At 39.0% G+C, this 21,517-nt stretch overlaps 1 protein-coding gene and 1 pseudogene across 1 annotated transcript in view; both read left to right on the top strand.

Moving 5' to 3' along the window:
- Positions 1-1,125: 1,125 nt before the first annotated feature.
- On the top strand, positions 1,126-2,408 carry LOC131492358 (glyceraldehyde-3-phosphate dehydrogenase-like; annotated as a pseudogene).
- A 6,501-nt stretch (positions 2,409-8,909) lies between these two features.
- HEATR1 (HEAT repeat containing 1) overlaps positions 8,910-21,517 on the top strand; it is a 51,205-nt gene continuing 38,597 nt past the window's right edge. Inside the window, exons 1-12 of the mRNA XM_058696244.1 lie at positions 8,910-9,032; positions 9,328-9,501; positions 10,025-10,241; positions 12,025-12,166; positions 13,910-14,011; positions 14,447-14,587; positions 15,597-15,808; positions 15,964-16,097; positions 17,714-17,816; positions 18,732-18,842; positions 19,154-19,271; positions 20,327-20,434. Of these exons, the coding sequence (XP_058552227.1) occupies positions 9,360-9,501; positions 10,025-10,241; positions 12,025-12,166; positions 13,910-14,011; positions 14,447-14,587; positions 15,597-15,808; positions 15,964-16,097; positions 17,714-17,816; positions 18,732-18,842; positions 19,154-19,271; positions 20,327-20,434 (1,530 nt within the window). The 5' untranslated portion in view covers positions 8,910-9,032; positions 9,328-9,359. The remainder of the gene's footprint in view (positions 9,033-9,327; positions 9,502-10,024; positions 10,242-12,024; positions 12,167-13,909; positions 14,012-14,446; positions 14,588-15,596; positions 15,809-15,963; positions 16,098-17,713; positions 17,817-18,731; positions 18,843-19,153; positions 19,272-20,326; positions 20,435-21,517) is intronic.

Genomic DNA, 21,517 nt, shown 5'->3' with positions numbered 1-21,517 from the left:
AAATTTACTTTGTACTATATTAAATACTCACATATATTTGGGGTCTATTTCTGGATTAGCTCTTTGGTACTGGAGATCTATTAATCTTTGTCCCAAGCTATACTCTTTTACCTGAAGTTGCTTTCTCATATATTTTTATTTAGTTTATTTTTTTAATTTCTTTTAGTTTATTTATTTTGAGAGAGAGAGTGAGCATGAGAAGGGAACGGGCAGAGAGAGTGAGAATCCCAAGCAGGCTTTGCACTGTTAGCACAGAGCCCAACGTGGGTCTGGATCTCATGGACTGTGAGACTGTGACCTGAGCCAAAATCAAGAGCCGAGTTGCTTAACCGACTGGGCCACCCAGGTGCCCTGTTTCTCATATATTTTTAATACCTAATAATGTTAATCTACCCTATTACATTTTTCCATGAAATTTCCCTCTGAAAATTTTAAAAATGTATTCTGTTATACTTATCCTTTTCTATCCATTTAGGAAACATTTTGTCAAATTTTAAAAACCATTCTGGGATTTTTCTCAAGACTGAATTAAATATGTAAGTTAACTTGAAGATGACACATAGACATTTTATATAATATTTGTCTTCCTTTCCAGGAGCATAATATACTATCAATCTTCACTCATTCAAATCTTTTGTTTTAATTTTCCGTAAGTTTGTACTGTTTCTTCACAAAGCTCTTGTGTATTTTTCTCTCAAGCACTTTGTGTGTGTGTTTTGCTTTTGGAAATTGGCCCCTATTTATAGGGTTGGTTTCCTATAATTACAGATAAAATGCTACGGACATCATGTGTGTGTGCGTGTGTGTGTGTGTATGTGTGTGTGTGTGTTTATGCTTTCACCTATACAGTTTCTTACATTCCATACAATATCCAGCTGTTTCGAGAACTAAATGCTTGGCTTGCCCAGGTGCATATATAATCATGTTACTGGGAAATAATGGAATTTTCATCTCTTTATTTGCAATACTTAAATAACCCATATTAAACTAAACTGGTTTAATGGATCTCGAAACTAGTTACAGCATGGAGTTATCCTACTAAAAATATTATTCTGGCTCCTAGTTAGTACTAAAAATAAACTAAAATCTTCAGAGAAGTCTTTTTTAAGATTACCAAAGGGAGGCTCTCTGCTCCTCCCCACTGGACAGACAGTCTCCTCTTCTGGTGCTTTGCCAGCCACATCCCTGAGACACAACGGGGAAGCTCAGAGTAAACGGATTTGGCCATATCAGGCACCCGGTCATCAGGGCTGCTTTTAACTCTGGCAAGGTGAATACTGTTGCCATCAATGACCCCTTCATTGACTTCAAGTACATGGTCTGCATGTTCCAGTATTATCCCACCCAGGGCAAATTCAACGGCGCAGTCAAGGCTGAAAACAAAACACTGGTCATCCATGGAAAACCCGTTTTCACCTTCCAGGAGCGAGATCCTGCCAACATCAAATGGGGTAATGCTGGTGCTGAGTATGTTGTCGAGTCCACTGGGGTCTTCACTATCATGTAGAAGGTTGGGCCTCACTTGAAGTTTATCTTCCCTGCCCCTTCTACGGATGGCCCCAACATTTGTGAGGGGTGTGAGCCATGAGAAGTATGGCAACTCCCTCAAGATTGTCAGCAATGTCTCCTGTACCACCAACTGCTTGGCCCCTCTGGCCAAAGTCAACCATGATGACTGTTGCATCATGGGGGTCTCGTGGCCACGGTCCATGCCATCACTGCTACACAGAAGAAGACTGTGGACAACCACTCTGGGAAACTGTGGCATGATGGCCGTGGGCTCGCCCAGAACATCATCCTTGTTTCTACTGGCACCAAGGCTGTTTCTCCTGGCACTCAGGCTCAACCCTGAGCTGAAAGGGAAGCTCACTGTCATGGCCTTCTGTGTCCCCACCCCTCCCACGTGTCACTGGTGCATCTGACCTGCTGCCTGGAGAAAGCCGCCATATACAATGATATCAAGAAGGTGGTGAAGAGGGCACCAGAGGATACCTTCAAGGGCATCCTGAGCTACACTGAGGACCAGGTTGCCTTCTGCAACTTCAACAGTAACACTCATTCTTCCACCTTTGACGCTTGGGCTGGTATTGCTCTCAATGACCACTTTGTCAAGCTCAATTCCTGGTACGACAATGAATTTGGCTATAGCAACCAGGCGGTGGACCATATGGTCCACATGACCTCCAAGGAGTAAGAGCCCCCTGGACCATCAGCCTCAGGGAGAGCAAGAGGAAGAGAGAAGTCCTCAGCTGCTGGAGATTCCTTGCCCCAACTTATCCCCCAACACACTGAGAATCTCCTGGCCTCTACACAGTTTTCATCCCAGACCCCCCTGAAGAAAGGGAGGGCCTTGGGGAGCCCTCAATGAAGTGTACTGTACCATGTAACCATCCATAAAGTGTACTGTTCCAAGCCCCCCCCAAAGGAATACCAAAGAGAGAATACAAATGTAACAATAATAAAACATAAAAAGATTGTTTTTCTCTGTTCACTTCCTGTCTAATATCATCTTACACAAGGAGCTGCTCTTTTCTTCATCTCCAAACTCCTCTCTCTACCCCAAGTTCTTCAAATCCAGCCCACAGAGAGCTGCATCCTTCCCTTCCTCACCAACCACCTAAACTTTCCTGGGTTTTCTAATAACTCTTGTCATTACGTTTCTATTAATTTCCCCTTGCTGGCTTTCCCAGTCGTCTACCTCACCATGACCCTACTCAACACAAAAATCTCCCCAGCAGCAAATATTCTATTGAAATGAACTTAGAATGAGGTGAGGTTAGGGAGAAAGGGATTCAGGACATCTGCACCTGCAATTAAGTGTATTTATTGAACGAATGACTGAATAATGCTCATTAGCTAAGAAAATCTAAATATTTTCAAATCCTGTGGTTCTCTAAATGCTTAAAAACATTATTTTTATTGCATTTTATAATACATGGAAAATTCTAGAAACCAATTTCTGTAAAATTGTACACAATTTTTAAACTTAAAAAGTTTGAAAGCGGCTATTCCACGCATTGCTTGGGGATACTGACTAATGGCCTCCCGGGATCAGGAAAATGCTTTAGCGCCATCTGCTGGCCCCTGGAGATATACCAGGCACTTACTCCAATGGATTGACTATTTTTTTCCCAACTCTTAGCGCCCTACCACTGCATTTCAAAATAACCAGAAAAATAATTGTAACTTCTGGGGACAGCACCACAAGTGCTCAAGTTCATAATGATTTAAATGGCTTTGACTGGGACGTAATGGGAAGAACCAATACTTAACTTCTTAGTCCATTTACCGAGTCATGTGTTGCCTAAAGTGTAGATTTCCCACGCCGAATTTACATTGTTCATTTTATACATTTTCTTTCATCTCTCATCAATAGATATATTGTCAAGTATCCCATCAATCGTGACATATGATGCAAATAATGCGCAAATGAAAAAAATTTGAAGTTTCTGAATAGTTTACTTTTGTTATAGTTAGAATATCTCTCAGTCATTCCTGTCACCATACTACTTTCATTCACTTACATTCTGATATACGTTTCTTGAATAAGAAAGAGATACAGACAGAAACAGCTTATACGCATTTACATTCGTTCACTCATTTGTTCAGCCAAGAAATATTTATTGTCAACCATGCCCTAGGCACATTACTTCCCAGCACAGATCCGTTAGTAAGCAGGAGAAAGCCCTGTCTTCAATACCACCCTTGGGCCAGAGTAAGGCCTGAATTCATATCATGAATACATTTAAAAATTTGTTTAAAAATGTGGGAGCCTGTCCCTCAAAGTCTGCCTTTTAGCACTGCTGCAGCATAACTTGAACATCCAGTCTCTGATTTGTGTGTTCAAGCATCAGGGAAATAGGTCTCTTGTCCTGTGTCCTCAAATAAAAGCAAACCCTGTTTGAATGCTCTGAAGGCTTATGAGTCGTACTGGCCTTGGACACTGTGTCAGAGCACAAGATTTGTACGTAAAAGGGCTTTAGGTGAAAGACAAATTGGTTAACTTGTCACGTTCTTGCTTTCAGACTGCATGAACACAATAGATTTCTGCATGATGTATTGTTATTCCCAAGCAGTTCCAAACATGTACTTTCTCGTTTCCTTTTGTTTTCCAATTTATGGGTTTGGATGTACTCATGAATTAGCAAAGTATTCTCAACAATTGGACATGGTAGCTGAAGATTGTTTCCAATATTAAATAACTCATGGGACTCTTAATTTGAAAATAGATATAGATGTAACATGAATGAAAGGTGATACTGATTCCTTACACTGGCAACTCGATGGACATTGAATGACAAACTTGTGAATAATTTATTTTTTGTGAAAATATTTAATAGGGTAATAACATTTACCAAAAAATAAAAAAGTTCCACTTTAATTTTATTTGAGAGTTTGTCATCAATTATAATCTATTTTGCCTTCCTAAAAGAAAGACAACTGTTGAAAACCAGTGAAAAATAAAACGTCTTGACTTTTTAGTTAATTTCCATTTTTATGAAAATATATTCAAGTTTTGTATACTTTGAATATTATTAAATTTTTTAAAATCTTTTTTATCATTTTTGTCAGTGGAATGCCATTGATGAAAATCTGGCTTAAATAACATAACCGGTAATTTTCCTGAAATGAAAGCAGAATTTTTATGGGATAAATATATAGGAAATGTATTAGCTTTATATGTCTTTATTACTCATCCAAAATCATTAGTCAATCAACATTATACCCAGACAGGTGCAATAATTAAGTACTGTCATCTTTTATATTTTGCTGTCTTTCGTTCATATAAAAACGTTTTTATTTTATCATAAATGTTTACTTGTCAAAGTTGGAGGTTATCCCTCCAACTTAACGGTAGAGGAAGAGGAGTTAACGGTGTTTAGGTTGACTTATAACTATTTAGACTGATAGTAGGTCAGTGTCTATTTGTACACTTGCCCAGGCCCCCTGATCTTAGGGGCAGGCTTCATGCCAGCCTATATGAAGACAGTATTCAGGTGAGAAGACACAAGAAATAAGTAAGCGAACAGATGAGATCGATCAGGTAGTCGTAAGCGCTGTGCAGAAAATAGAAGCTTGGTGTATTTGATGGACAGAAAGAAGCTCTTTCTGTGACTGGAATGGAGTAAATGTCAAGATCAGTCCTGTCTGGGATGATCTCTGTATTGTCAAGAATTTGCAGTCAGGTCTCAGCTTAAATGTTCCCTCCTCAGAGATTTCTTCTCCAACCACTCAAACTAACGATGTCTTTTCTCTGTCACCCCTACCGTATGGCTTTGTAGCGGGATCATTAGAGTCCTTCTCACATTCCTTGATGCTTTTCTGGTTTATCTTTTTGCTTACAGTTTGTCTGTCTCTTCCTGGTGGTATGTGGGGTCCATAAGAGTAGAAAGGCCAGCTGTCTTATTTACCACTATACACCTAGCCTGGCTTAAAGGACACATGGAATGAATCAAAGTATCATTACTATGTATTAAAAGGGGTGGGGTGAAGGAGGGAGACTATCTTTTAAAAAAAACAACTCATGGAGCACCTGGGGGGCACTTAATCCAGTTGAGCACTGAAGTCCCCTTTGACAGTTCAGTTTGCAGTGGTCAAAAGCTCTAGGGGCGCCTGGGTGGCTCAGTGGGTTAAGTGTCTAACTTCAGCTCAGGTCATGATCTCATGGTTCGTGGGTTCGAGCCCTGCGTCGGGCTCTGTGCTGACAGCTCGGAGCCTGGATCCTGCTTCGGATTCTGTCTGTCTGTCTCTCTCTCCCTCTCTCTCCCCTTCCCTGCTCACACCCTCTCTCTCAAAAAGAAATAAACATTAAAAATTTTTAAGAAAAAAAGAAAAAAAAAACAACTCATTTATTCAGATCACTCTTAGAAACTGTGGGGGTGGAAATAGAGTCCTTGCCCTGAATAGTGATTGAAATGAGGAACAAAATTCATTGCTCTGTCATAATGACATCCCTCATCAGATGAAAGAACATGTGGTTAAAATTCCATCTCTGAAAGCCATGTTTATCCTTGCATCAAGAAATACGTATCAGTCATAGCTAAAATTATGGATTTAATGAATGTAAAATAGCAAAAGCCATGAAAAGAATTTTTAGGTAGAAGCAATGGAGAACAACACACGCTGTACAACTGATATTTTAAATTCAAATAACAACTGCAAAAGTAAGTTTGCTCTGTTCCTCAAATGAATCATCAAACTGGGAGATGGGCATATAGTCACAAAATCCAAGGAAGAGATCATCAGAAAACAATCAGGAATATATCCAAAGAATTCTTCTAAAATGGAGAAAAATATCTAATTCAAAATCACAGTATATTTTCAATTAAATGCTTTTTAAAAAATATATATGTAGGGGCGCCTGGGTGGCTTGGTCGGTTAAGCGTCTGACTTCAGCTCAGGTCATGATCTCATGGTCCATGAGTTCGAGCCCCACGTCAGGCTCTGTGCTGACAGCTCAGAGCCTGGAGCCTGTTTCAGATTCTGTGTCTCCCTCTCTCTGACCCTCCCCCATTTATGCTCTGTCTCTCTCTGTCTCAAAAATAAATAAACGTTAAAAAAAATTAAAAAAATATATATATGTATATATACATGTTGTGTATATATATCATACATATACATATTTCATATATATATGAAACTTTGACTTGTTTTCTTACTTTCCTAGTTTACGTCCAAAGTAAAATTCAACATGGCACCGTATACCGTTGGAACTGACATAAAAAGGTATAAAAGATTTCAACATGGAGCAAGCCAGCCGAGCTAAGCCTAGCTCTTTTAGGCAGGGTCGAGAGGCCGTAAAGGAGGAAGACTTTAGGCACGTCCTCACAGGAGGAACCATGAACTTTTTGCCAGCTACAAGCCTTCAGCCGGGACTTCACTCCCTCATCACCATGACACCTGGATCTTTCCAATTAAGGAGGCAATTCAATTTGACAAGTTTCAATTCCTCATTTATCTATTAATCCAACCAATCCCAGTTCACCTACTTTTAATTCCTATTTTGCATAGAGGACCTAAATGAAAACTGTACTCGTGACCTTTCACCTTTATGTCTCTGCCCCCTCTTTGTCTTCTTCAGAGTGCAATTCAGGTTTCTATCTGACTCTGTCTTCCAAATTGCAATTCTCATTGCCCAAATAAATGCCAATTTGCTTAAATTCTCAGTGAATTCTTTCTTGGTAGATGAAGAGTTGAACCAAATACCTGTAGTACTTTTTCTTTTTAACATTTTCATTTTGATAAAGCTTTAAAAAAATACTCAGAATTTTTTTTTAAAGTGGGAAAGCAAATATGCTTTGTGGATAAACTGGTACTGGTTTTCATTTTTTTGCTACTTTAACTTCTCCCTAAGTTGATTGCTCTTGTTAAGCAAAATTCTCTTGACACATTAGAACAAAAAAAATTTCTTTGAGAGGTCTGCTTGGTTGGGTGAAATAGACATTACCCGAAGTTAAAAAGATCATGTTATTTTCCTAAGGCAATTAACACCACATGGTTATTATTGTAAAAGATTATTAACTACCTACAGATATTTTGGGGGTTGTTTTGAATGCTGTTAAAGCAAAACAGCAAAAGACCGTGCTAATGGGGCACCTGGGTAGCTCAGCTGGTTAAGAGTCGGACTTTGGCTGAGATCATGACCTCACAGGTTAGTGAGTTTGAGCCCTGCATCTGGCTTGCTGCTGTCAGAAAAGCCAGTTTGGGATCCTCTGTCTCTGTCTCTCTTTCTCTCTCTCCTTTCGTAGCTTGCACGCCTCTTTCTCAAAACAAAACAAAAACAAAAAACCATTAAAAACAAAAAAAGACTGTGTTAATAAAAGGCAGAGAATACTTGTTAAGTATATAAGCAGGGAGCCCCCAAATTTGTAACTGTGTTTCCAACAATCTGGGGGGGGGGGGGAAGGGTGACTGAAAGAGTAACATCCTGGTAGGGAAGAAAGTTCCACCTCTTGAGAGAAATGAATGCATCCAGAAAAAGATGTAGGATATCCAATTACTCCAGCGACCTGGATAGCTTCTTGGAGAGACCACTCCGCTCCCTTCTGTAGTACCTACCACCTGCTTCGGAAACAGATGGTGGTATAGTCATGTTATTCAGCACCATTAACCTATATATTAAGAATATTATTCAGCAACATTAACCTATAATGATGCCAAGACCAGTGGTTGCCTGCAGCCAGGAGTAGGAGTGGGCATCACAGCAAAGGGGCAAGAGGAAACTTTTGGAGGCAATGGAAACTTCCTATGTCCTGAATGGGGAGAGAGTTACATCTTAATTTGTTAAAACTCATAGAACTGTTGAACTGAGTTGGGTAATTTGGTTTGTATATTGCATCTCAACAGGGTTTTTAAAATAAAATTTAAAAAATTAAGTATGCGTTTTCCAGGAATGCAAAGTGGTCGGTGACAAGATGGTCCCCAAGATCCAAGGCGGTGGCAACCACCATTCATAGAGCGGCTCGCGTCGTTCGATCAGCAGCTCACCTCATGAAATTCTCAGCCTTTCCCCACTTCATAGAGAAGGTAACAAACTCAGCTGAAATAATTCGGTGGAGCTCAGGGGCGCTAGCGCCGGGATTTGAGCCCACTCAACGTGACTTCATAGCTCACATTCTTAACCGCTGACTAATCTGCTGGTACACAGTGAAAGCTGGATAAATGTATGTTGAATGAATGGTTCCAGCTACAGATCCCTAACGCTCACAAAAGGCTAGCCCTGAGACTGAAACTCTAAGGCACAAAGCCGGGGGCGGACCCCCAGCCCCAGCACAGGAGCGGACCCAACCCAGACCCAGAGCCTGAAATCTGGCAGGGCGAAGGGGCGGGGCTTCGACGCAGGGAGGCGGAGCCATCGTATCGTACTTCTGGCAAGCTTGTACCTCTTCTCTTGCCGTAGTGCCTGAAACCGGAAGCTCCTGTGAAGCATGCTTCGAATTTCCGGGCGAGAGCCGGCCGCTTTGGTAGCATGTGGGAACTGCCGTGAAGGCTGGTTGGTCACTCCGGACTTGCGTCCCGAATTCGAGCTCTCGGTGAGCAGGAGCTGCAGGGGAGTAGACGGTGTACCAAGGGAGGGTGAGGTGTCCGTGGGTTTTCGAGTCTCGCGTGGTCGGGGCTGAAGAAAGCCACGGCGCGGCCCCAGGAACCTGCGTTAACGCTGTTGCTGTGGCGTCTGTACCCTGGGGTCCGTGAGTCCCGGGGCAGCCGGCTGTGTGTCCGTGACGGCGCTGAATGCGAAGAAAGTTACTTGTATGCGAGGCATTAGAGGCTCGTGGTTCAGCCACCTGTGGTTTTCTAGAGACTTCTCACAGTGTCTTTGTTTTTTAGCCTGTGTTTTTAGAAATCCGCCTGCGTGGGAGATGACGTCCTTAGCCCAGCAACTCCAACGCCTCGCCCTCCCTCAGAGTGACCGCAGTCTGTTATCGAGAGATGAAGTTGCTTCTTTGTTGTTTGACCCCAAGGAAGCGGCCACCATCGACAGGGACACCGCTTTTGCCATTGGTGAGCTACCCGTTAATTAAGAAAAGGTCTTCGAAGCACCTGTTTTGGGGATGTTGCTGTATTGTTTTCTCTTCTGACCCTCCCTCTTCCGTTAAGAGTTTCTAATTTGTTGACTTATGTTGTTCAGAGAAAGAGGATAACGAATAACTATGTGCTTGATGCTTGAAACGTGGCAGTATCTGAATTTCACAGATGAAGAGACAAAGGTTGGGAGGTTGACTAATGTGTGGAGTGGACAGTCAAAAAGAGGCTGGAGGCGTGGCCGGGGTCAAGGAGGAGTCTTCCCAATTCCTATGGGAACTGGCCTGATTATTGCAAGGGATTTTTTTTTTTTTTTTTTTTTTAAAGAATGGTACCTGCCAGGCAGAACTTTCTGTTCTGGTTGGGGAGACGATTTGTTTTTTATGTTGAAAACTAGAAATCTATGTTTGGGACTGTATTACAGGTTATACAAGATTTTAGGTATAAGTAAAACTGAGTTTGCTTGCAAAGAATTATTAAAAATAAACTGTCCTTTTCCTAGGATGCACTGGCCTGGAAGAGCTGCTTGGGATCGATCCTTCCTTTGAGCAGTTTGAAGCACCGTTGTTCAGCCAGCTGGCAAAAACGTTGGAGCGCAGCGTTCAGACCAAAGCAGTGAACAAAGAGCTGGATGAAAACATTTCATTATTCCTTATTCACTTGTCCCCTTACTTCCTGCTGAAGCCAGCTCAGAAGTGTCTGGAGTGGTTGATTCACAGGTAACAAATTAATTTACAGAAATAACTATGGGCTAACAACTGTGATCTTTTTTTAAAAAATTAGGTAACGAGAACACTTAAGCCAATTTAAAGCTGAGAAATTAGGTCTATGAAGAGGTTAACACGACGTCTGTAAGATGAGATAAGCATGCCATTCTGTTAAACTCCTTTTTGTTGACAGAAATACAACTACTGGAGATCTTAAGTTAATAGACCAACTATATTAGTTCCAAGGAGCTCACATCGCTTTGCCACTACAAACTGTTACCGCATATTTGGGCCAAAGGGTATTATTAAACTTCTTTCTTGCCAAAATAACAAAACCAGTGCTTTGGGAAGAAGCAAACAGTATCCTCTAAAATACCGTAACTTAAGAAAAACAACAATAGCTAATGTACATTGAGCATTTACATACCAGGTTCTGTGGTAAGCACTTTGCACGCACTGTCTCAATGCTCACAGCGTTCCTACGGGAAGGTTCATGTGTTATCCCCATTGTACACTTTACAAAATTGAGGCATAGAGGGGTTAACTTACCTAGTCACACAACTAGTGATCTGAGATACAAGACTGTTTCCAAGGTTTGACTCTTTGGAAATTGTCTCAGTAAGGATATTCAAGTTTATTTCCTCACTGAATTGGCATCACATCACAGCTTACACACTTTTGTTTATTCTGCCATGTGTTGTATGTTTTAAAAGTAGAAAGAGCTTTATTTCATTAATTGGAGACATGGGGGTAAAGTGATTTCCCTTCTGGATGCAAGTGAGTCATTAAGAAAACGTAAGTTTAACTTGGGTCTTCTGATGATCAGAACACTAGAGTCATCAGACAAAAAACAGTAATTCTGTAATATTTCCCTTTTTCTTCTAGCACTTAATTCCTTCCCCCAGCATTAGCTGGGATCATTAGCATAAGGAGTACTTTTTTTAATTTATTCATGTAACTTATTTATTAAGTAAACCTTAGATTCAACACAAGGTTAAATAGGCTGCCCTTGGTTATTGTTTTGAAGTAAAGGTGTATGCAAAGTTTGGGGCTGTTGTGCTGCCTGAAGTAGTTGAGGAAAGCTTCACGAAGAAAGTAGCATATTGGCGAATAAGTTTAGCGTGTAATAGAAGTAAGAGGAATCACTTCGCTGGGAGAATCAGGAAAAGCATCCTGAACACGGAAGCATTTGAGCTAGGTCTTCAAGGCTAGAAAGGATTTAGTGTATCTGATGTGGCTAATGAGCCTGTCTCACTATGGTAGAGGGACCAATACAGAGTTGTGTGAAGTTTAGGGACAAATTATATATAGTTGTAATCTGACAGTTTATTCTAATTCAGAGAAAGTAATGTGATTTTAGTCTTCTGGTTTTAGAATTCTGATAAGCTGAGGAAGCTGAACTTTAGAGCATGGAGAGGAGCCGCGTTGCTGCCTAGTTGACCAGTTGGTTTTCTGTTGATTTGACCACAGTGGTCCCACAGTTATGTTAATTTAATAATAGTGTTTTATTTTGTTTTGTTGTTTTAAGTTGAGAGAAAGTGAATGGGATATAAATTTTTATATTGAATAGTAAAAACTATTACTGCATAAGAGTGGACGGAACTCTGTTGAGAAGTACTTTAATGCAAAGTAGACGCTTGTCAGTGCTCTTTATCTTGCGTATCGTCATGTACTTGTTTTTACTGATACTTAATTCTGAGTAGTTCTAGCTCGCTGATAGCGAATCTGGACATGGAAGGAAATTTGTGCTTGCAGGTTTTGTGTCATTTCAAATTGCTTGCTTTTCTCCCCCCAGGTTCCATATCCATCTTTATAATCAAGATAGCCTCATTGCTTGTGTTCTACCATACCACGAGACCAGAATATTTGTACGGGTTGTACAGCTCCTGAAAATTAATAATCCAAAGCACAAATGGTTTTGGTTGTCACCAGTTAAGGTATGATTGTTGAATGACATGTGTCTATAATCATTACAGATCTTGATTAAGGGATACAATTTGGAAAAAATGAAGTCCTTAGTGCCCCTACATGTAGTCCAGGTATTACCTCCATCACTTTTCTTTCCTAACTTCTAGTTGAAATTGGCATTTACTTGGCACCTGACATTAGGCTAGGCAATTCTCATTATATTATCTTGGTTTTTCACAAAACTATTTTTACAGATGAGCACAGGCTAAGAGAATTACTTGCCCAAGTTCAAATAACTATGAAGTGGCAGTTAGGATTTGAATTTAGATCTGATTTTAAAGTTTATTATCTTTCCACTACACTACTGTCTGACATTTTAGATCTTGGAACTGAATTGCTTTAAAAAAAAAATTGGAGGGGCGCCTGGGTGGCGCAGTCGGTTAAGCATCCGACTTCAGCCAGGTCACGATCTCGCGGTCCGTGAGTTCGAGCCCCGCGTCAGGCTCTGGGCTGATGGCTCGGAGCCTGGAGCCTGTTTCCGATTCTGTGTCTCCCTCTCTCTCTGCGCCTCCCCCGTTCATGCTCTGTCTCTCTCTGTCCCAAAAATAAATTAAAAAAATGTTGAAAAAAAAAAATTTAAAAAAAAAAATAAAAAAATAAAAATAAAAAAAAAATTGGAGGTGAAGAAAAGAAAAATACTTCAAAAAATTAAAAGGATAAGGATGATGGACTTAAGGAAATTATTAAAATTGATTAAAAAAAGATGCTATCATTTAATCTATAGATGATTAAAAGGATGGTTGCCTTACAGGAAGGGTCTGGTAAGGATCAGTTAGCATGGTTTTGTGATAAAATGACTGATTTGGCCATTTTCACTTTGTTTGCAACATACAGTAGAAGAAAGTACATTTATGTTGACAAGAATTTTACTGAATATTAAGTATGGCAATTCAGGCTAGGAGGAGCACAGATGGGGCAAAAGTAGACTAACAGACTGTGGGACCTTGAAAAGAGTTAATTTGATGTGTGATGATAGTGAGGTCAGTGATCAGAATTAGTAAAAATAAAGGAATGGGAATTTTTAATTGGAAGTACAGTTTAAGAGTTTGGATGTAAAGCACTTGAACCAATGAGTGTTCAAGAAGAGAAAGACAACCCATAATAAAGCTTACCAAACTACTCCCTCTGCTAATATAACATCAAGGTCATTTTTTTTCCTCTACTCTACACACAGACGCTGATGCTCTCTAGACACATTTGTTTCAGGTATGCAACTCCACTCACCTATTAAAGTTCACTTCAGATTCTCCTTTCTTTTAGTTATTCAGTGTTTATTGAGCACCCCGTACATGCCATGCGTGATGTAAGCAGTGGGAATAGCAGTATAAGGTTTCTGGGTTCCTAGTCTATTTCTATTACTAGTGTTCTTGTAAAGCAAAGACAACCACAGGACATTGGCTCAAAAACCCAATCTAACTAGTAGAGTTCCTAAGAATCTAGAGAATCCAGATTTAGATAAATACATATGAAAATGCAACACATGGTAAGTAGGCAGTATTCACTGAGTACCTCTACCCCCATTGCTGACCTCTGTTGGATTTCTAAAGTTGGCACAATTTTATATGTTCATTTCCTCTCTACCACCAGCTATATGGAGAGACTGTATTTTGTATTAACTGCACCAGTACAAAGTTGTACTGTGGTAGGTACTTTAAAAAATGATCAGTTGATCAGTATCCTTAATGATTATTGGTTCTTTCTGTCTATAACAGCAACATGGAGTGCCCTTAGCTAGGGGAACTTTGATTACCCACTGCTACAAAGATCTTGGATTCATGGATTTCATTTGTAGTCTGGTGACAAAATCTGTGAAGGTGAGTAGTATCTGGTTCCCTGACTCTCTGATTCCATTAAAAGATTGCTTGCTTTGAGTGAAGAAAGGCATTCCCTGATAACTGTACTTAGAAGAAGTTCCTTTTGTTCAGCGAGCTACTGTTCTGGAACATGAGCAGCTTGAATCAGTCTTTTCGTCACAAAAGGTGTTTTCCTACAAAAATAAATTACTCTGTTTCTTGTCAAATTCTATTTACAGTGACTGTTTGAGAGGGGCTCAGAAGTCAGGATTGTTCATTCTTGTCATATTTAATTGAACCATTGCATTTGTGTATTTAATGTTGTATATGGTAAACATAAAAATGTCAGTCTGAAGTAGTTGAGGGGAGCTGTAAACATTCTTATAGGTTTATCTAATTGGCCTTGCTTTTTTTTTTTTTTTTTTTTAACCTGTGCTCTGTGTTTTTTTGTTGTAGGTTTTTGTTGAATATCCTGGGAGTTCAGCTCAGTTGAGAGTGCTCTTAACTTTCTATGCTTCTACCATCGTGTCTGCTCTAGTGACTGCTGAGGGCGTATTGGATAATATAGTCGCCAAGCTATTTCCATATATCCAAAAGGTTGGTCCTGCTCGTGTGTAAAGTAGATTATTTTGTACTTGAAGGAATTTCCTGGCTTTATGAAAATTTCACTTAGACATAACTATTTTTAAGTTGACAGCATAGTTCAGATGGTTGGCAAGATTTAATTTTTAGGTAAAAAATCTGACTTTTTTGTCTTAAAAACTTGCAAAAGTGGGATCTTATTTAGGGCTCATTAAGAATAAATGTTGGCTATTTGGCCCTGCCATTACCTTTCAGATTTGTTTTCTTAGCAGTCATCTTGACTCACTGGAAGCAGAATGGATTAGAAAGTCTCCATCAAGGCATATGCTCTTACTCTTTTTACAGTGACTTCCACTTCTCAGTGTTTCTTCTTCCCAGGTGCCTTGTTGCCTACCTACCACCCTTCCAGATTCCCTGTGGAGGTACTGCTTAGGTACTGCTTTCACTTCCTGCTGGTGTCCCAAAATTACTGTCTTTGTTTTTTTCTTTTTTTAATGTTTATTTATTTTTGACAGAGAGAGAGAAACAGAGCATGAGTGGGGGAGGGGCAGAAAGAGAGGAGGAGACACAGAATCCGAAGCAGGCTCCAGGCTCTGAGCTGTCAGCACAGAGCCCGATGCGGGGCTTGAACTCACAGACCGTGAGATCATGACCTGAGTCAGTTGGACGCTTAACCGACTGAGCCTCCCAGGCACCCCTATTGTCTTTGTCTCTGAAGTCTCCTGTACACTGGTGGGTGTTTGCCCATAAAAAAAGAGCCTGTTGGCCCTTGTTAGCATACGTAGTGGATTTTCAAGTTGGGAGACCTGCTGAGATCCCTCCTCTCATCCAAGAGACTTAACCTCATCTCTGTGTGCTCAGGAAAAGAGGCTAAATTCTGAAGAGTTGTTGACTCTTCAGCGTACGTTAGGTAGTATTGATCTCTCATTTATGGCATTTTTAATTTGTCAAGATAAAGCAACATTTTAAGTAAAGTTAAAAGATATAGCTTATCATTTTTCCTTGTATCTTAAAAAATATTTAGGGGTTGAAATCATCTTTACCAGATTACAGAGCTGCAACATACATGATAATATGCCAGATTTCTGTGAAAGTGACAATGGAGGACACCTTCGTCAATTCGTTGGCTTCACAGATCATCAAAACGTTGACCAAAATTCCTTCTTTGATCAAGGATGGATTAGGTTGCTTAATAGTGCTCATGCAGAGACAGAAGCCAGAGAGCCTTGGGAAAAAGTACGTACGTTTGAATTGGGAAATGATGATAAATACAGGAGAATGAAAGTATTTTGAATAATTCTTTTCAAAGATAAATTGTATACTTTTTTTTTAAATTGCTATATATTATCTGACTTTTGAAGTTAGCATTTTATGTACTTGTTTCTTCAAAGGCCATTTCCTCATTTGTGTAACGTTCCTGATCTTATTACGATACTTCAAGGGATTTCTGAAGTCTTTGATGTCAGTCCTCTTCTGCGTTACATGCTTCCCCATCTGGTCGTCTCCATCGTTAATCATATTACAGGTTCGTGGTTGTATATTATGTGTCCAGAAGCGTAACGTCTAAGATTTGATTCTCTTAAAATTGTTAATGTCTGTAAGATATTTCAAGTTTCTGCTAATTGTTTTTGTGTAATTTTTTTTTTTTTTAATGTGAAAAACATTTGAGGTGGGAGTACATTGGTTGAAGGAGATATTTGTTAATTGATATGCCCAGAATTCTGGTGTGTCTTTTTAATGTGTGTTCTATTTTAATGTTTATTTATTTTGAGAGAGAGAGTTTGTGCACAAGTAAGGGAGGGACAGAGAGGGAGAGAGAGAGAATCCAAAGCAGGCTCCACGCTGTCAGCGCAGAGCCTGACACAGAGCTCCATCCCATAAACCGTGAGCTGTGACCTAAGCCTATACCAAGAGTCAGATGCTTAATCGGCTGAGCCACCCAGGAACCTCTAATGTGTGTTTTTAAACAATCTCTTCGTTAAAAAGGCTGTGGAATTATTTTAAAATGATTAACATATGTTACCCAGTAAAACTTTCCCTTCTCATTTAGATATTTAATGAACTTCAGTGGCTCATGTACGACAAATATTCAGTTGCCAAAAAAGTTTTTCTCCTTGGAGTCAATGAACATAAAAGTCCTTTGAGTCACTGAACATGCGAGACCAAGAAAATTGCATACACAAAAATCCCAAATTTTGGGGTGCCTGGGTGACTCAGTCTGACTTAGGCTCAGGTATGATCTCACAGTCCGTGAGTTCAAGCCCCATGTCGGGCTCTGTGCTGGCAGCTCGGAGCCTGGGGCCTGCTTCGGATTCTGTGTCTCCCTTTCACTCTCTCTGCCCTTCCCCCACTCATGCTCTGTCTCGATCTCTCAAAAATGAATAAATGTTTAAAAAAAAAAACAAAACCACATTTTTAAGAAGCCGTAAAAACGGTTATTAAAAATGATTATTTCCATTATGTGCTTTTTATCTTTCAGTAAATAGAGAAGTACAAGAAGAAATGTTTGGTCCTGTTGCCACTTAGACTAAGAAAAACATACTAGGGAAGACATCTCTAAAGTGTGTCAGTTTATTGGAAAATGAGCTTTGCCTAACCGGATCTTGGTTTAGATATGTGTCAGAGATATGAGTAGCATGTATAAAAGCATATTTTTCCTATTCTGGTGGTGATGTGGTCCCAATCTTTGAAGGCAGGGCTACCAGCTGATTGGTAATATATGTGCAGTAAATGTGGAATAGAAGATGATGGCTCAGTTCAGTAAGGCACATCAAGATGCAAGCTGCTTTCAGAGCTAGTTTACTGGGCTCTAGGCTTGGGTCCCAACTTCAACCACTTGTAATATGACCTGGCACAACTATGTTTTGGACCTCTGTTTTATAAATAAGGCATGGAAAACTTGTTTTTAAAAATGTAGAGAGTTTCAGGTAAAGCATAAGTGAGGGTAATGTATACAAAAATGTAAAAAATATACATAGCTGAATAGGTGAGATACACTTTTATAAACAGGTAAAAAGCTGGATACCAATATATATGGTTTAAAATGATTCCCGTAGACGACTTTTGTGGTGTAAGTACATTTAATAACGTAGGTGCAAAAGAATTTTTCCCCATCAATTTTAATTTATGTTGTATGCTAAGGAGAAGAAACTGAAGGGACAGATGGTCAAATCTACAGGAGACATTTAGAAGCTATCCTTACAAATATATCACTGAAGAACAACTTAGACCATTTGCTGGCTAGGTAAGCTGTTATTTCTGACATGCTTTTGATTTGTATCTTTGGGGCTTAGTATACTTTTTAGAGTTGGGTATCAGTCTTCCAGTTTCTCTTTATGATGCATTTCTTGATTTGTCCATATCATTTCATTAATTACTTAGTGCAATCATTATGGCAGTAGAAGGAAAAAGGAATTTGTTTTTAATGCTTAAATGGGATTATGGAAAGTTAGTAGTTAAGCTAAATTTGGGTAATAGCTACATGGAACTAGTGGTTGATTTGAGATTCCTATTAATAACTGCGTCAAAATGCCTGAAACAATGCATCACAGTTAGTATTTAGTAAATATCAATTAGAAACTTAATAATGAGGGTGTGAAGTGAAAATTCTTTCTTTTCTGTAAAGATAGTTCAGTCTCCCATTTTCTTTTTTCACTTAAAGGGCAACTTGATACAGTGAAAAGAATGTAGGCATTACAGTCAGACATGGGCTTGAATCCTTCCTCTCTCATTTCCAGGAGAGTAGAGTAGTAAGTTCTGAAGGTCAGACTGCCTGGATCTGGTTTTGCTGTTGTGTAACATTGGCCTGTCTGCTGCTGTGTGTCATTCGTGCCCCTCGCTCACGGAATTGGCTTGTGGATTAAATGAGAGTAGACGTGGGAAGTACTGTTGAGAGTGTGGGCCCCGGAGTCCAGCAGGGTTTGAGAACCTGCTCTGCTGTTGATGGCACAGGAGGGCTCGCTGAGCATTGGCTGAGATGGCTGTCCTCTGATCGCAGGCAGATTACAAGAGTTCTCAGCTCTGGTTTTTGCATATGTAAAATAAGAATGACTGGTACCTTGTGGAAATATGGCAGAAGTATTTCTGAAGCATCTAAAATATAATGGGTGGTCAATAAATAGTAGCTCTCATGTCTGCTGATACTTGTTTTGTTTTGCAGCCTTCTTTTTGAAGAGTATATTTCATATAGTTCACAGGAAGAAATCGGTCCTGATAAAGTATCTTTGCTTAACGAACAGTTTCTTCCACTTATCAGACTTTTAGAAAGCAAGTAAGTTGTGTGTTTCTGCCCTTGTTGAATGTGTGTGTCTTGTTTTATTAAAAGAAGATTCACAGGTCACATCATAACATAGGGAATGAATTGTAAAGAGGCTGGTTTTCCCCCCCACCTTTAGGAAGACCCGTATGGGATTTAAGTGTATTTGACCTATACTTTGATATAGGAAATAGGGGCCATTTTTGTATAGAGAGATGTTACTGTTGGAATACTTTTAAGGTTTTATTTGTATCTTTTTTATACACGTATCATGTGTGTGGTTAGTGACTTCGTTAAGAATAATTAGCTCTTTATTTTCTTCCCAGATATCCCCGAACATTAGATGTTGTATTAGAGGAACGCCTAAAAGAAATTACAGATCTAAAAAAACAGGAGCTTTTTCATCAGTTTATCTCTCTTTCTACAAGTGGAGGAAAGTATCAGGTAAGTTTTTCTTCGGAGGAATTACTACAATTATGGGTATATTTGTGTGGTTATTTAAGGAATTGTGGAGATAAATTGGCTAGTTCACTCCTTTCTTTGCAACTTTCGTGGACAGGTGAGATTTAGTACAGTTTCCCTAGTTCCCTGAAGGGAGGCTGTGAGGCCTCAACTCAGTTATGCATTGAATTGTTGGAAAAAGGCATGACAATGTAAATAACTGCATGTGATACTTCTTTCAGGAAAAGTATTTTTTGGAAATGTTATTAGCAGTCATCAAAAGGGGGCTTCACTCAGGTTTCCAGTGTGTCCTTATTTTCTTGCTATGTGTGCACTAGCCACATGAAGCTGTTCAAGTCACTGGTGAGAATAAGGGAGGCAGATTTTAATTTCATGATCATGTTAGAACTTCAGAAATTTCCTGTCAGTTCACCCTAGATCGATCTATTTCTACTAGAAGTTAGACATTTGAGCAGTTTTTATAGTTAGCCTTGAAAATAAACGTTATGAGGAGAAATGTGATTGTTTAGGTTTCTCTCTTTTGTAATTAGACCTTCATCTTTAATTAGTTTCATTTCCAATATTAGGATAATAGATTTCCTTTTTAGTCTTTTTACATAAGTGAGGTAAGTTGTCATTAATTTGACTGTCATTGTTTTATTATTTAGGTGAATTGCTTTCTGTGTTCAGTGACCAATTTTTTTAATTCATATTTTCATTTAGGTGCTAATACACTGATTTATTTCAGGTGTTTCTCAGTCTGAAGTTAGATCCATATAATGAATACAAAGTTACTTCACAGAATTGTTTCACTAATAAACCTACACACAGACACAAGTGTACTCTCAAAATCACAACATTTACAATGCTCATTTTTTTCATCTGTTGTAACTCATATTACGTTCTAGAGACAAAGATTTTACTTCTTGGTTTCTGGATTTAGATGGTTGTTACCAAATGAGTTGGGCATTTTAGGGCAGTTTTCTCTGGTTTTTATTCTTGATCAGATGCTCAGATTTAATGGTGAAATCATTTGGTGATTGTGATGAATTCTGTAGTTTTTAGCAGATTCTGATACGTCTTTGATGCTCAGTCTGAACCATCCACTTGCTCCTGTGAGACTTCTGGCTGTTAATCATCTGAAAAATATCATGAAGACATCAGAGGTTTGTTTCAGATAGCTTCATTTGTGATATTTTTATCCTTAAAATGAACAGTAATTCTAGAAGAGGAAATTGGAACTTACCAACTACAATTGATATTACGTAATTACAGGCATAGGGTAAATATCACAGAGAGTACATTGGACCATACATGCCAGTAGCCACCATTTATTAGAGCAGCCATGCTCTAATAACCTCTATATTCATGTTTCCACATTGCAGATTATTACTTCAGTGTTTTTCAGACTACGATTTCTAGATCATTTACAGAGGTTCACCAATTATCTGAGAATGTTGTAGTTTTGAAATTTGACTTTGGTACTCTTAAGTTCAACATGAGTGTATTTGGGGACATCGGAATGACAGCTTTTGGAACACTGTTCCGTGATTTCAGTACCTCCGGTTATATTTGTTTCAGATTTTGGTGGCTGTGAATAGTAAGTACGAAGGCTAACTTAATTTGTAAATAATGTCTTTATGCCAAAATGGTATTTTACCAAGACTTTGCAGTAACTGAAATGGAGCAGTATTTTCTGAGCTTCAGCCATTCAAACAATTCTGTCACAATTTTTGCTGTTTGAGCTTATCACTAATACTATGTTTTTAAAATTTTTCTCTGGCTTTCAAATGGACTAATTTTTTTTTACATTGTTGTCAAGTCATGAGTTTGAAGGGTTAACTGGTGTAGACATTTAGTGTAGTTACTATAAAGTAAGAGTGTTCATCTGTGTGATAATCTAAATCTTCTCATGTAGTACTATTGCATATTTGGAACATTTCTGGAAGAGAAAAGTGGTCCTAGAGTTGAGTGTCCTCATGGCACACCGTAGTATGAACATGCTGAACTTGAACTTGTTTCATGATAGCTAGAGCCAGATTCATATCACAAATAGAATTTAATTTCATAGTGCAATCATAATTACCATAGTAAATTCATTTCAATTTGAGTTTTTTGGTTTTGCAGGGCTTTGTGATAGTGGACTTAAAATTTTTTGGTTCATATTTATATTATTTTTGGTTTACTTTATATTTTTGTGTTACCTCATTTTAAAATGATATGTAAATAATAATAGCAACATTAGGATC

Source organism: Neofelis nebulosa, chromosome 13, assembly GCF_028018385.1.
Source record: "Neofelis nebulosa isolate mNeoNeb1 chromosome 13, mNeoNeb1.pri, whole genome shotgun sequence".
Classification (NCBI taxonomy): domain Eukaryota; kingdom Metazoa; phylum Chordata; class Mammalia; order Carnivora; family Felidae; genus Neofelis; species Neofelis nebulosa.
This window is presented reverse-complemented; position numbering and strand designations above follow the sequence as displayed.